General features: G+C 41.1%; 1 protein-coding gene across 1 annotated transcript in view; it reads right to left on the reverse strand.

Moving 5' to 3' along the window:
• Positions 1–15,170, reverse strand: part of SLC9A8 (solute carrier family 9 member A8) — a 59,905-nt gene that overhangs the window by 2,545 nt on the left and 42,190 nt on the right. Inside the window, exons 12-15 of the mRNA XM_070744637.1 lie at positions 11,400–11,482; positions 9,219–9,330; positions 7,395–7,615; positions 682–828 (exon numbers count right to left, since the gene is read on the reverse strand). Coding sequence (XP_070600738.1) covers positions 682–828; positions 7,395–7,615; positions 9,219–9,330; positions 11,400–11,482 — 563 coding nt within the window. The remainder of the gene's footprint in view (positions 1–681; positions 829–7,394; positions 7,616–9,218; positions 9,331–11,399; positions 11,483–15,170) is intronic.

Here is a 15,170-nt window from a genome sequence, read left to right on the forward strand (position 1 = left end):
ATTTCTGTGCACATGCCAGAAAAAAGCATAAATAGAATCTATAAGGAACCATAGGGGTCTTTGTAGCAGAAAACTATGATTAAATGTTTTGACATAATCCTAGATGTTAAATGGTTACCTATTCTGGCGGGTTTGGTAATAATTCACCATACAGTAATTCCTTGAGTTTCCTTGAGTTTCATGAACAAGAAACTTATATTTTCATCTATTTGGATCATGCTAAACTGGTTTAATGTGAATGGCTTGAGGTACATGGATTGTTTCAGCCTATTTTTACCTTAGCTGATTTTTAGCCAAATTTTGGGTTAGATTGCAACTGTTATTTAAGATGACATGTGAAATAACATTCTGTTATTCTTGTTGGGGTTTTTGTGGTTTGGGTTTTTGATCCCTTATCAAGATTCCAATCAATTAAAATGCACAAAACAAGAAGAAGAGCTCAAGAGAAGGAATCTAAGCCAGAAATCTGTCAACAGGCTATGATTAAGCTACGCTTAGAACAACTCACAACAGAGGTTACCTGAACTCTAGTCAGTTAAATGAGGTTTCTATAAAGAAAAAGTCAAAATGTTAGTGTAGGAAGTTTGGGTTATTTTAGCACAAATAGCAGCCATTGTATTCTTGGATATCAAATTAAATTGAAAGTCAATCTGCTGTAGGGTTTGTTTTGGCTGAACCTACCTCTTGGGTGAGCCGTCTGGTAAAGAAAGGATTCAAATATTTGACATCAAGCCACATAAAGCCTTTGAGATCCTGCCGCTTTATATAATGAGCTTCATATTCTTCCTCTGTCAGTTCAGATAAGTGTTCAGATTCAATGGTGTTTCCCTGAGAGGAAGTGATCATAAGAAGTTTTTTTTTAAACAATACTTTTCTTTGATGTTCCTTACACCGCGCCATTTCGTTTACTGTCTTAACATGCAATTCAACAAAAGTGAATAACTTTATAATTATGATGGAAAAAGGAAGAAAATCACTGCAGAAAATATTCAAAAATTAAGTATCATAAAAGAAGAAAAGGAACCTTGACTTGCATTCAACCATTTTAAGAGCCAATTTCTGACTTTAAATTTGTGCTGTTTTATGACTTTGGCAATTTGCATTGCACCAAAATGTGATAGAAAAGAAAGCAGCAAAGAACCTGGTAGGAACCAGTATTTCATTAGTCAGGTCATTAACACAAAAATGGCTTGTCGGTTTTGTGACTTTACCTTCCAGCTGCCTTTTGCCTGATCTGATTTTATGCCAGCTACCTCAAAACAAAAGGTGGTTGAGGAAAACGCTAGCAGAAAATGTCCACATTGCAAAATGACCAACGCTGTACATTCTACAACTGCATTGCAGCACAAAGTTTAAAAAAAAAAAAGCAGAAATGAGCATAGAGCCTAGCAAGTACATCTGTTCCAAAATGATCCCAAACTTTTTTTCTGACAAAAACATGTGAGGTCCTAAGTGATGGGGATTTAAATATTTAAAGAGTCTGAGTGGAATTACATCTGAGGATTCCGGAGCAAATACACATTTAATATGTAGAAACACTTAAGTGATTTTTATACAGATTGACATGCTTTCATATTATATTACATATTAAATATTACATATTACATCTTGTTGTGGTTCAGCCTGAGGCTGCTCAGGGACCAGCTGTGTCTCTGCTGGCTCCATGCCCGGAGGAGGATGACAGCGAAGAGGAGGGGGCTGAACAGTCGGACGGGGGAGAGGAAAGTCAGGAATGGGATGAAGGAGAACATCATGAGAGCCCGGGGGGGGGCCCTCTCCCCAGCCAGTAGCTTGGAGTCATTAGGTGATGAAGCACAAGCCGTCATTGACATGCGACAGAGACGTTCAGATCAGAAAAGGAGCAATTAAAGAAGTATTATCAGCACTGAATTAGGAACAGCTGGGCTTGGGTGTGGTCCTTCTTAGCAGGGTTTAAAAGGCAGGCAAGCCCTTGAAGCCATGTGGAGTGTTATCAGTTGGAGTTACGGTGTCCTGCTTTGTTCTCGGCGTCTCTGTTCCTGGCTGGTGGCCCAGCAGTTTGGAAGACCCATGGGAGGTGTAGATCTGCTATCTACAGCCTCGTCTTGGCAGCAAGAATTCTGTATTGCTGCATGGACTTTTGCCTTCGTGGATATATCTGAAGATACAGCATTTCCCTGTTTGTAAGGACATTTTCTGTTACCTGTGTTTTTCTTGAATTTTATAAACTGCCTTTGCCTTTTACCGGTGTGTTTGGCTTCTCTTTTTGGGTTGGTATTGGCTTCCGGAGTGACCCAGTCAGAACAGATCTTAAACCTCCAAGTGCTTCAACAACCCTTTAAAGGGATGCAGATTAGCAGCGGTCTGCAAGGAATATAAATCCTTCCATTCCTCACTATCCTGTCAGAGCTGAAGAAGTTTCTTCAGCTGAGAAGTGAAATGTCTTCAAAAAGGAAAAAAAAGTCCATTTGCATCCTGAAAAAGCACCTTTGGGGCAACCATGACCTGGATGACTGAGAATCTCTAGACTTTCATATTACGGTTCGAGATTAATTTAACTGGGATTTACTGAAAGACAATACCTCGCTAAATGTGTGGTGTAGCATGACAGAACTCCATTTGATCACCTACTAAGAGACAGAATTCAGATCTTTATTTTTTCCATCTCTACTATGCAACTCCATATATAATTAATCAGTGGAACAGTTTGCCTCCAGAAGTTGTGATTGCTCCAACACTGGGTGTTTTTAAGAAGATGTTGGATAACCACTTGTCTGAAGTGGTGTAGGGTTTCCTTCCTAAGCAGGGGGTTGGACTACTAGAAGATCTCCAAGGTCCCTTCCAACTCTGTTCTGTTCTATAAAACTACTTCCATCTAGTCATTAGTGTTGTGTTTGGGCCTGGGCCAGCTGTGGCTCCCACAGATGGGGGAGACGCGGCACACAGTGACTGTGAAAGCCTGGCTGACAGCCAGGATAATGTAGCAGTCAGTCAGGAAGATGGAGCAGAGAGCCAGGAAGAATTGGCAGACAGTTCAGGGGAAGGGGCTGGCAATTTGTCAGACAGTTTATCCTCTCTCAGTTCATCTGCAGGACAATACATTAATTTACGCAACCGTAGGGCCTTGCAAAGAAGGGCTCGCTTTAAGAAGTAGGATAAGCACACCTGGGCTGGGTGTGGTTCCCTTAATGAAGGCTAACGGCATAAAATGGGAACGGGGCCAAGGCAAACTGTGGCTAATTATTTGGGTGGTTTGTGTGGCGTCGTTTGTTCCTGCTTTGAAGTTCCTGCTCTTGGATTTCAACTCAGCGTTGTGGGAGTTGAAAACTCTGGGACAAGCTGCTGCTTTTGTGCTGTGAATATTCAGAGACTCTTGGAATATTTATGCTCCGTGACTTTTGTATTTGTTGGCTTTTCACTGAACTTTGTAACTGACTGAATTTTCAACGAATCCTATGTGTTACTCCTGAAAGTAAGGACCATTTGCTTTAGACTTTTTTCTTTACTGTTTAATACAAGTTTGCTGACTAACTAAGCACGTGTGTGTCTGACCTTCTTTCCTGGACCGTTAATCATTGCTTGAGGCCGGTCAGGCAGAACAATTAGTAAGTTGGGTTTAAACTCTAATTTCTGGTTTAGTGCCAGAACATCAGAGGTGCAGCATATTCCTTGACTAGCAATGCAAGAATCAGTTTCCCCAAAGATGCTGGTTTTCATTTATGCCTTGCTTCCTATAAAAATGGAGTGGAGTTATCAGAGGCAAAGAAAGGAAAAGGAAAAGAAGAAGAGAGCAAGGAAACCCAAAGACCCCTCTCCAATCATCCTCTCTGCAGGAAATAACTGCCAAATGCCAAGAGCTTATTGTTAAGTTGTAAGAGGGATCTCGTTTAGCTGAGCCGAATCTACTGATTTTATTTACAATTCTGTATGTGGGGCTGTTGCCTTCCCTTGTTTTCCATACACACCTCTTTCCCAATGAATTCCTTTGATATAGAGATGCAGTTTAATTAGTATGGTGATTTAATGGCATGTATAACATTGCACAAGACTTAGGTAGTAATGAAATCACATCAGAAGTAAAGGCGGGCGGCTAATCCTTTGACCCTCGGAAGGAGACAAGAGAACAAATTAGTTTCATAAGGGGGTTTCTCATTAAAACCTTCCGCTTAAAAATGTAACACTGCCCTCTGCTTCTAAACTCACACTAGATTTGTTATATTCTATGTTTCCCATGTTGACTGTATGACTATAACTTGTTGCTTATATCCTAAGATTTTTATTAATATTGCTTCTTCATTGCTTATTTGACCCCTATGACAATCATTAAGTGTTGTACCACATGATTCTTGACAAATGTATATTTTATTTTATGTACGCTGAGAGCATATGCACCAAGACAAATTCCTTGTGTGTCCAATCACACTTGGCCAATAAAAATTCTATTCTATTCTATTCTATTCTATTCTATTCTATTCTATTGTGAGTTTTGGGCAAAAAGACCCAAAGCATCTCCCTTTCTGTCTACCTAGAGCTGGGCTGAAGGATTCATGGGTGGAAGATAAGCCCTCCTCATTGGACAGACTAGGGCAGTGATTCTTAACCTTTGGTGCACAATGCAGGTGCACATGTCCCAATCCTCGAAATGCAATACGAGTGCCCCTCATGCTTGTGCCCTGCCCCCTGCACATTTCTGTCACTGAGGGGCACCTGTGGAGGGTGGAACCTACGGAGATCGGGGAAGGCATGGGCGGCAGAAATGGAGGAGAAAGCTAGGGCGCACGTGGGGAGAGGGGTAAAAGCTGCGGAGTTTGGAGAAAGCCCCGCTCCCCCATGCATGTGCGTGCATGTTCCTGCGTGGGCCCCACCCCGCGTATTATTATTATTATTTATTAAACTTGTATGCCGCCCCTCTCTGGGGACCCGGGGCAGCTCATGGCAGAGACTCGAAGACCAGCTTGTTGGAGATGCATGCGCATGCGCGGTGGAGCCTGGGCTAGGGTGACGGCTGGCGTGCCTGCCTAGAGGGCTCTGGGTGCCCCTTGTGGCCCACGTGCCATAGGTTCGCCATCATGGGACTAGGCACTATTCGAGAGTTCTAACTGACTGATGGCTGCCTGTTATTAACTTTTCCTGGGAAACCCTAAGTTCTAAAGTCTGTCGGGGAGGTTTTTAACTGACCCTCTCCTGCCAGTTTGTAACACTAAGCCTTGAACTGTGGTCTATAAGACACAATGGATAGTTTACCAAACATCAGAAACTAACAAGCTATGTAATTACTCCAGATTGTCTGTGAACACTGAAACTGAATGAGTGCAAGCATAATGCTAAATAATACTATTGATGGTACAAGAATAAATATGGCTGAGTCTTAGGTCTGAAGGCTGACTCTACTCCTTCCTTCATATAGTATAACTGTAGAATTAGACGCACTTGTTCCAGTTTTCAATTAACTGTCATGCATTTGGCCCACCTTAAAATACTGATTACAGATAGTCCTCAATTTACAACTGTTCATTTCTCAATCATTTGATATTATGGCAGCCTTGGGAAAAAGGACTTACAAGCCATCCTTGAAGTTATAATCATCATGGAACTTCCACAATCACAGGATTATAATTCAGGTGCTTGGTAACCATTTGTATTTTCAATGGCTGCAGAGTTTTGCAGTCATTGGATCACAATTTGCAACATTCCCAGATGGCTTCCAATAAACAAAGTCAATTGTGGAAATCAAGTTGCTTAACGACTGCTTGATTCACTTAAACCTTTGCTTAACAACCGCAGTAAAATGATTGCAAAATTGGATCCAGTCACACAAAGATTTGCTTAATGACCGCATTATTTAACAACCAAAATCCCAATCCTAATTGTAGTCATAAATCAAGGACTACTTGTAGCAGTAGCTATGGATTAGGAATTTAACTACGCTAATAAACCAAAGCTCAAAGATCTTGGGTTAACTTTAACCGTGATTTATCTAGGTTCAAACATCATGAATAATGGCTGATACATATAATATTTCTATTATAATATGCATCTTTGGAGTGCAGGTATAGAATCCACTTATGAACAGCAAGCTGCATAAAACATATATTTGCATTTAGCTTAAATGCATTTTCAATACAAAGTTTCCCAGAATGTTAGCTTGCTCTGAAAATCTTGAGCACTTGGTAAAGTGCTTTAGCAAGATAGTGTCTCAAGTAAGGCTGATTGTTTCCCAGAGCTTCTGCTATGCCAAGATAGGGATTTTAAATAAGCATAGGTCTCCTTCCCAACTTCTGAATATAGATATGCCTTTTTTTTCCTTATTTTTGACCTGCTTGGCAGTAATTTACATCTGCATCTTATCAGTGAAGTACACCTTAGCATCCTTTTGAAAGATGTGTGACTCACCACCTGTGTGTTATCATCATCTGCTTAGATGTGGCTCAGTCCAAATGGTAGCATTGTGTCTTAATTTCAATGGGAAGGTTATTCTACTTAAAGGTAACGCACTGATCATTACACTTCGCTAGGTTCACGACCTGCCTGCTGAAATGGTGTTGTGTGTTAGAAAAAAAGCAAATCTTCCTGTGCAATAATATTCCCAAAAATATTCTGTAAGAATATTGCAGTTCAGTTTCCTTTGCCTCTCTTCTGCCTCAATCTACGGAAAGCAGACCTACCCATATTGGAGTGCTTCGGATGTATTATGGCTGCAATCAGAATCCTCAGCCAATAAGAAGAGTTCTGGTGGCTACAGGTAGTCTTTGACATACAACCATAATGGAGCCTGCCCATTACAGGTGTAAGTTGTGACAGTTGTAAAATGGGTCATCACAGAACCAATTTTACAACCTTTATTTTTTTTTACAATGATCTTTAAGTGAATGCAGCAATCATAAAGCAGATGTCATGGTTGTTAAACAAATGCTGTAGTTAAGCAAACCAATAGTTGGCAGTTTTGCTGAAAACTCGTTGTAAAACATTCTCATGTGACCGTGGAGACTGTTGCCAAGTACTCAAACTTTGGTCACTTGACCATAAAAGGGGCCTGACCATTGGAACCTCAGAATCAGGTCATAGCTACCTTGTTTCCCCCCAAATAAGACATCCCCTGATAATAAGCTTAATGGCTTTTTGAGTGCATCGCAATTAAGCCAAGTGCTTATTTCAGGGTTCACAAAAATATAAGGCAGGGTCTTATTTTGGGGAAAACACGGTAGCCCCAAGGTAAGTCCATCTTAATTTCAAATAGACATTAAGTTGAAAGATTGTAAATCAAGGATTATAGTACCCATATAAAACCTAACAAGGTTAGAGGAATTCCAAATCAGGGGAAGCAAATATACAGGCATGAAAGAAAGGCAAAGTTTATGGATAACTCACATATAAAGGTTTCTATCTCATGTAAACATGGAACACAGGAAGCTCACCATTTTCTCTGTTTTGCTGAGGTTGATATCCTTCTTGTTCTTCCGCCGGGCTTTAGAGTCTTCAATGTCAATCAGCCTGATTAGAGGCATTGTTCCTCCACCCAGCAATAAGATTGTGAACAGCACAATGATGATTGTGGTAGTGCCAATCAGCTGCCGCTTCTCAATTGGTTCCAGGCCCAAGTGGAGGCTCAAGGCATACGGAATTGCCCCACGTAAGCCTAGATAATGGGGAGGAATAAGGGAAGCATATAAGCGTTCCTCAATCCCTCTAGAAATAATATTCTTCAAAGCTATCAAAATGATGGTTTCTTTGTCTGCTGTTTCAGGATTAAGGGACAAGCATCCTGGTTTAGGATAGCCTATAACAGTGATGGCAAACCTATGGCACAGGTGTCAGAGGTGGCACGCGAAGCCATATCTGCTGGCACGTGAGCTGTTGCCCTAACTCAGCTCCAAAGTTCATGTGTGTGCCGGCCAGCTGATTTTTGGCTTGCACAAAGCTCTGAGAGGGTGTTTTTGGCTTCCAGAGAGCTGCCATGGGGTGGGGGAGGGTGTTTTTAACCCTCCCTTCGGCTTCAGGGAAGACTTTGGAGACTGGGGAGGGCAAAATACGAGCCTACTGGGCCCACCAGAAGTTGGGAAACAGGCCATTCAGGCTTCCAGGGGGACTCCAGGGGTGGGGGGAACTGTTTTTGCCCTCCCCAGGCATTGAATTATGGGTGTGGGCATTCGCGTATATGCAATAGCGCACGTGCATGCTCTTTTGGCATCCGAAGAAAAAAAGGTTTGCCATCACTGGCCTACAAGGAAGTATTTATTGACACAAAGCTTACTTCGTAACCATTCATTCCTCCACTCTGTCTCATCACCACTGAAATCTGAGGTTGCCTAATACTGTTTTAGATTTTTTGTTCCTTCTGTACCCAAGATCTATCTTTTCCAGGGATGGGCAGACTTTTTGCCCTAATGACTCCATGTGGCATTCAGCAATGGACTAGAAATAAACTTATATGCAAATATACTGACACATAAATACACAGCTATCTGCCTCCCAGGCAGCACTTTCTCCATTTAAACTCAATTTCCAACTGCCTGCCAAGATGTGTATAAGGTGTCTGTGTGCTGGGCAAAACCTAGCAAGAAATGTATCCTTACACCTGTTATTAATGGCTAAGGAGGTATAGGAGAAGAACAAGGCTGGGCTTGAGAAAAAGACAACATGTGGCTTTAAGGGCAACATGTAGCTTTAAAGATAACACGTGGCTCCTGATTGGTCATATGTCATATGTCCATGTATGACTTGGGACAAAAGTTCCATCTGAGACTAGGAGAAGTCACTCTCATTAGGCTTTTTCCTCCTTCAAGGCCATATTCTTGGCCTTGAAATTCTGAATTCCCAGTCATTTTGCAGATTTCCTAAGATGCTATAGAAATTGCTTTCATAATATATCTAGATAAAACCACCTGGGGGAAAGCTGAACTACTTCCTATTTTATGCAAAACAGCCAATACAGAATTGAACATATAAATATGATTGATAAATAAACAAACAAATTAATTAATTAATAAACAAGAAAGAAAGAAATGTGTAGTGAAAGATTTATTTCTATCCCAAACATTTTTTTCTCCTGAGCAGTTGGAGACAATTACTTTATATGGTGGAAAATAGTAATCAATCAATCAGTCAGTCAAAAATAGAAAAAATGAAAGTTTCTTTTGCAGAAACTCAGAATGTAGTTTTAAAGTGATCTTATGAAGACCCTGTAACAATTATGATGCTATAGAGAACAATACCCAATAATGAAAATGGCAACAACTTACCACTAAACCACATGATGAACATCATTTTGGGAGTGATCTTGTGATCGCGGAAGAAATTGAGCAAATAAGAGAGGGGGAAAATATTGACTGCTCTACCAAAAAGGACAAGAACCTGTCGAAAAAGAAGTAAAATTGAGCTTTTGATAAAAGACGTAACAATGGGAAAATGGGACCTGGAATTCATAACTTCTTTATAAGTCACCTCTGTTGCCATCTAGGGCTAATATAGAAACTGAATTTATTTATTTATTTATTTATTTATTTATTTATTTATTTATTTATTTATTTATTACTTAGATTTGTATGCCGCCCCTCTCCGAAGACTCAGGGCGGCTCACAACACGTGGAAACAAATCATAAATAATCTGACAATTTAAAATATTAAAGATTTAAAAAAAGACCCCATATACTAACAGACATACACACAAGCATACCATATATAAATTAAACATGCCCAGGGGAAGATGTTTCAGTTCCCCCATGCCTGCCCTTAGTAAATGTGAATGTGAAAAATAGTCATGTCATTTTTTTCCAGTGCCCTTGTAACTTAAAAAGGTCACTAAACAAAACGTAAATTGAGAGCCTATATTTTGTTTTAAATGCTGGGAGCTGCCCAGCATAACGCCTTTGAGGTGGGTGACTATATAAACTGAAATAGTAAACAGAATATGTAGGGTAAATAAATGCAACATCACTTTGACTCATTATTATTATTATTATTATTATTATTATTATTATTATTATTATTATTAATTAGATTTGTATGCCGCCCCTCTCCGCAGACTCATTACTTACGCCCTGGAAGTAAAATGCTAGACCAAATTAATATTGGCCTGATTCTATGGGGAAGTGTTTGCTTCCACTCACTGAGGCTTTCTTTCTAGCCTTGGTTGCCTCAGAATGAATAATAAATAAAGTGGAAATACATAGATGCCTTGTAACTGAGTTTGCTGAATATTACATGTCAGTAGAGCTATGCTATTCTATATTAACCAATGATTTCAAAAGAATTTAATTATTAAGATGATCAAAGTGTTGGTTATGACCTATAAAGCCCTTCATGGCATCGGACCAGAATATCTCCGCGACCGCCTTCTGCCGCACGAATCCCAGCGACCCGTTAGGTCCCACAGAGTTGGCCTTCTCCGGGTCCCGTCAACTAAACAATGTCATCTGGCGGGGCCCAGGGGAAAAGCCTTCTCTGTGGCAGTCCCGGCCCTCTGGAACCAACTCCCCCCCAGATATCAGAGTTGCCCCCACCCTCCTTGCCTTTCGCAAGCTCCTCAAAACCCACCTCTGTCGTCAGGCATGGGGGAATTGAAATTTTCCCTTCCCCCTAGGCTTATAGAATTTATACATGGTATGTTTGTATGTATGATTGGTTCTTTAAATTGGGGTTTTTTAGATTATTTTTAATATTAGATTTGTTTACATTGTCTTTTTATTGTTGTTAGCCGCCCCGAGTCTGCGGAGAGGGGCGGCATACAAATCTAATAAATGAATGAATGAATGAATGAATGAATGAATGAATGAATGAATGAATGAATGAATGAATAAATAAATAAATAAATAAATAAATAAATAAGGAAACATGCAGTTCAATGTCACAGAGTTATAAGGATAACCCCTCCTCTTAAATTCTAAGACTGCCATGCAAATCAATGAACATCCTGGATAACAGTGACTATTATAGAATAGAATAGAATAGAATAGAATAGAATAGAATAGAATTTTTATTGGCCAAGTGTGATTGGACACACAAGGAATTTGTCTTGGTGCATATGCTCTCAACGTACATAAAATAAAATATACATTTGTCAAGAATCATGATACAACACCCCTTTAATTTCAAAAATGACCACTGCTTGCCATGAAGACAGTGTCCAATGGCAAAATAATGTCCTGTGCACCCATTGGCTTTTCCAGAAGAACCTAAATTGACTTTTAAGAGTCATTTTCATAAATCCGTTAGAAAGCTATAGTCTACAATGAAGGAAGAGATGGTTTAATTTGTGCTATTAATAATACTCTAATCCAAATAGAGTCCAATAAGCAGGTAGCATGCAAATTGTTGCAATAAATAATAAATAATTTGGAGTTCTCTGTGACACATTATATAGCCGTTCTTGCTAGACTGGGGTCAGGTGAAACAAATAAACTCTACTATAATTTGATACTTACTATGCACCAGATGACAAAGGACATTTCAAACTTGTGAGGAAAACTAAAAATTGACAGGCCCAGAAATGCAAAAACACATGTTTCTGGAAGAGAAAAGTTAGAAATAAGCATTCACATTCAAGTCCCTATGTTTATTTTTTTTTAAACTTCAATGAAATGCATTCGTAAATGATATAACAAAGCAAAATAAGAAAAAAAATGTTCAAAATGCCCGGATACATAACTTATTTCTTCCAAAAGGAAAAGGACAGGCTAGGACTGTGATGGCGAACCAATGGCATAGGTGCCACAGGTGGCACACGGAGCAAATCGGAGGGCACATAAGGCATTGCCTTATGTCAGCTCCAGAGTGCTTGATCGTACTAGCCAGCTGATTTTCAGCCTTGCAAAAGGCCGTTTTGCCTTCCGGAGGCTTCAGGGAAGTTTCGCTGAAGCCCCAGAGTCCAAAAAACTGGCCAACAGGTGTTGTGGTTCAGCCTGAGGCTGCTCAGGGACCGGCTGTGTCTCTGCTGGCTCCATGCCCGGAGGAGGATGACAGCGAAGAGGAGGGGGCTGAACAGATGGATGGGGGAGAGGAAAATCAGGAATGGGATGAAGGAGAACAGCATGAGAGCCCCGGGGGGGGGGGGGGGGCTCTCCCCAGCCAGAAGTTTGAAGTTGCGTTATCCTGTCTTGTTTCTCAGCGTCTCTGTTCCTGGCTTGTGGCCCAGCAGCTTTGGAAGACCCGTGGGAGGTGTAGGTCTGCTATCTACAGCCTCGGCTTGGCAGCAATAATTCTGTATTGCTGCATGGACTTTTGCCTTCGTGGATATATCTGAAGAGACAGCATTTTCCTGTTTGTAAGGACATTTTCTGTTACCTGTGTTTTTCTTGAATTTTATAAAACTGCCTTTGCCTTTTACCAGTGTGTCTAGATTCTCTTTTTGGGTTGGTATTGGCTTCTGGAGTGACCCAGACAGAACAACAGGCAAACCAGAAGTCCGTTTATCCAAACTTCTGGTTTGCCCATTTGGCCATTTTTTTCACCGTCACTTCAGTGAGGCCTGTGCGCATGTGTGGGGGGAACTGTGCACATGTGCAGGGGCCATGTGGGGCGGCACATGCGGGGGGGAGGCAATGGGTGTGAGCACATGTATGCCTGCTAGCACACACACACACACAAACACACCCTTTTGGCACACAAACCAAAAAAGGCTTGCCATCACGGGGCTAGGAGATTCTTCTCTCATTGAGCTCTTGCTTTTAGAGCGTCTGGGCCTAGTTCAACAGAAACCTAGCTTCTTCAACAGGGCTCTATTAAAACCTAGCATTTGCTGCAAAAAAAATTAGCAACGGAGCACAGACTTTACAAAAATAAGACATAAAAAACACACACACAGAATATGTAACTGGCTAACAGTGATGATTGGGGCCTGCAACAAAACACTGCAGTATGATTTGTCTTGCCAGCAAAGTATATATTTTTTCAGGACCTCCTGTTTCCCCCAGCTATTTCCTCTTTTCTTCTCTTAGCAGATGTTCAACCATCAGTGCCCCTGCATTTTAAACATCAGAAAGCAACATTCAGATCTGATATTAATTTAGCTTTAATAGCTCAGTGAAATGCGGATGTTCAAACACAAGCAGCATCCTTAATGATGGGATAAACCACAAGTCTGTTTCCCACATGTTCTGGCCATGTGTTTCCTGGTAGTATCTGGCTGACTATTTTGAAAGAACACAGGTAAAATGAAAATGTGATCTAGTCTAGCAAAGCAGGTTTTGTGCTTGTGTTATTTTATTTATTTTTTTATTTTTGGGGGGGGGGGTGTAACACTGCCTCAGATTTCTACATCCTTGAAATTATAAGATTTTCTTTCATCTCTGGCCCTATCATTAATACTGTGTTTAGCTTAATATCTTCTAAATAATGAATAGATTTAAAATAAATACCAGCTAAGACAGGACGGAGTACAGGGAACCATATGAATTTATTGCCTGTAAGTTTCCCCCCTTTTCAAATAGCTTTTTGGTACTGTATCCATAATCCTTTAATGGAAATGAAGGCATGTTGCCTCTCTATCATCTAAAAGGTACCCTGGAGGCAAGAAAGAAGTCAAAGAAACCCATTTTGTTATTAATCTTGTGGCAAGACTTAACCAGAGCTTGGAGGAGAAGAGAGGACAAGATTTACAGCACATTTTATCCCCTTTGTCAGTTAAGGTGACTTTTCTGCTTGGCAGATTCTATATTAGTGGGTTTGTTCTGAGAATTGAGGTGAAGAAATGCTCCCACAGTTAAAGAAACAGTTCTGCTTCTCCTTACCCATAGTTAACATAGTGATAGTCTTTGGAATCACACACACACACACACACACAAATAGATCAATCAATGATTACAAATTCTAATGTTCCAGGCTGCAATGATAGGTGTGTTTAATTGGATCAAATAGGGCCTACCGAATGTCTGAGTAGTTATACAAAAGTCGTAATGTAAAATCTCCTTCTGAACCAAAGCAAGGACAGCAAGGTGCTGCCATCTGCCGAGATATATGCTGCTATGGGGCTACCTTTGAAAAGTGTTCGGAAACTTCAGATCGTGCAGAATGCAGCTGCGAGAGCAATCATGGGCTTTTCCAAATATGCCCATGTTACACCAACACTCCGTAGTCTGCATTGGTTGCCGATCAGTTTCCGGTCACAATTCAAAGTGTTGGTTATGACCTATAAAGCCCTTCATGGCACCGGACCAGATTATCTCCGGGACCGCCTTCTGCTGCACGAATCCCAGCGACCAGTTAGGTCCCACACAGTGGGTCTTCTCCGGGTCCCATCAACTAAACATGCCGCTTGGCGAGACCCAGGGGAAGAGCCTTCTCTGTGGCGGCCCCGGCCATCTGGAACCAACTCCCCCCAGAGATTAGAATTGCCCCCACCCTCCTTGCCTTTCGTAAGCTACTTAAAACCCACCTCTGCCGCCAGGCATGGGGGAATTGAGATATTCTTCCCCCCTAGGCCTTTACAATTTTATGCATGGTATGTCTGTATGTCTGTTTGGTTTTTATTATAATGGGTTTTTAATTGTTTTTAGTATTGGATTATTATTATATGCTGTCTTATTATTGCTGTTAGCCACCCCGAGTCTCTGGAGAGGGGCGGCATACAAATCCAATAAATAAATAAAACAAATAAAACCTTCAGAACTATTTTTAAAAATACTTATCCGGCCAGGAGTATCTGAGACAGGGATGTCAAACACACGACATCATGGTCTCATGTGACGTATCGGGACTTCTTCCCCTTCACTAAACTGCGGGGGGGGGGGGCAGCCCGTGATACATCCAGCCCACAGGACGCGAGTTTCACACCCCTGAATTCTGAGACATTAGGCCAGATGATTAGATTAGATTAGATTTATTGGATTTATATGCTGCCCCTCTCCGCAAACTCGGGGCGGCTCACAACAAGGTAAAAACAATACATAATAACAAATCCAATACCCACCAATCCAATTACAATTTTAAACTAAAAAATTCATTAAAAAACAACCCCAGAATATTAAAAAACATGCATACAATAAATCTAACACCAAAACAACATGGGTAAGGGGGAGATGTTTCAGTTCCCCCATGCCTGACGGCAGAGGTGGGTTTTAAGGAGTTTGCGAAAGGCAAGGAGGGTGGGGGCAATCCTAATCTCAGGGGGGAGCTGGTTCCAGAGAGTCGGGGCCACCACAGAGAAGGCTCTTCCCCTGGGTCCCGCCAGACGACATTGTTTAGTCGACAGGACCCGG

This window comes from Erythrolamprus reginae, chromosome 3 (assembly GCF_031021105.1).
Source record: "Erythrolamprus reginae isolate rEryReg1 chromosome 3, rEryReg1.hap1, whole genome shotgun sequence".
In the NCBI taxonomy this organism is placed as follows: domain Eukaryota; kingdom Metazoa; phylum Chordata; class Lepidosauria; order Squamata; family Dipsadidae; genus Erythrolamprus; species Erythrolamprus reginae.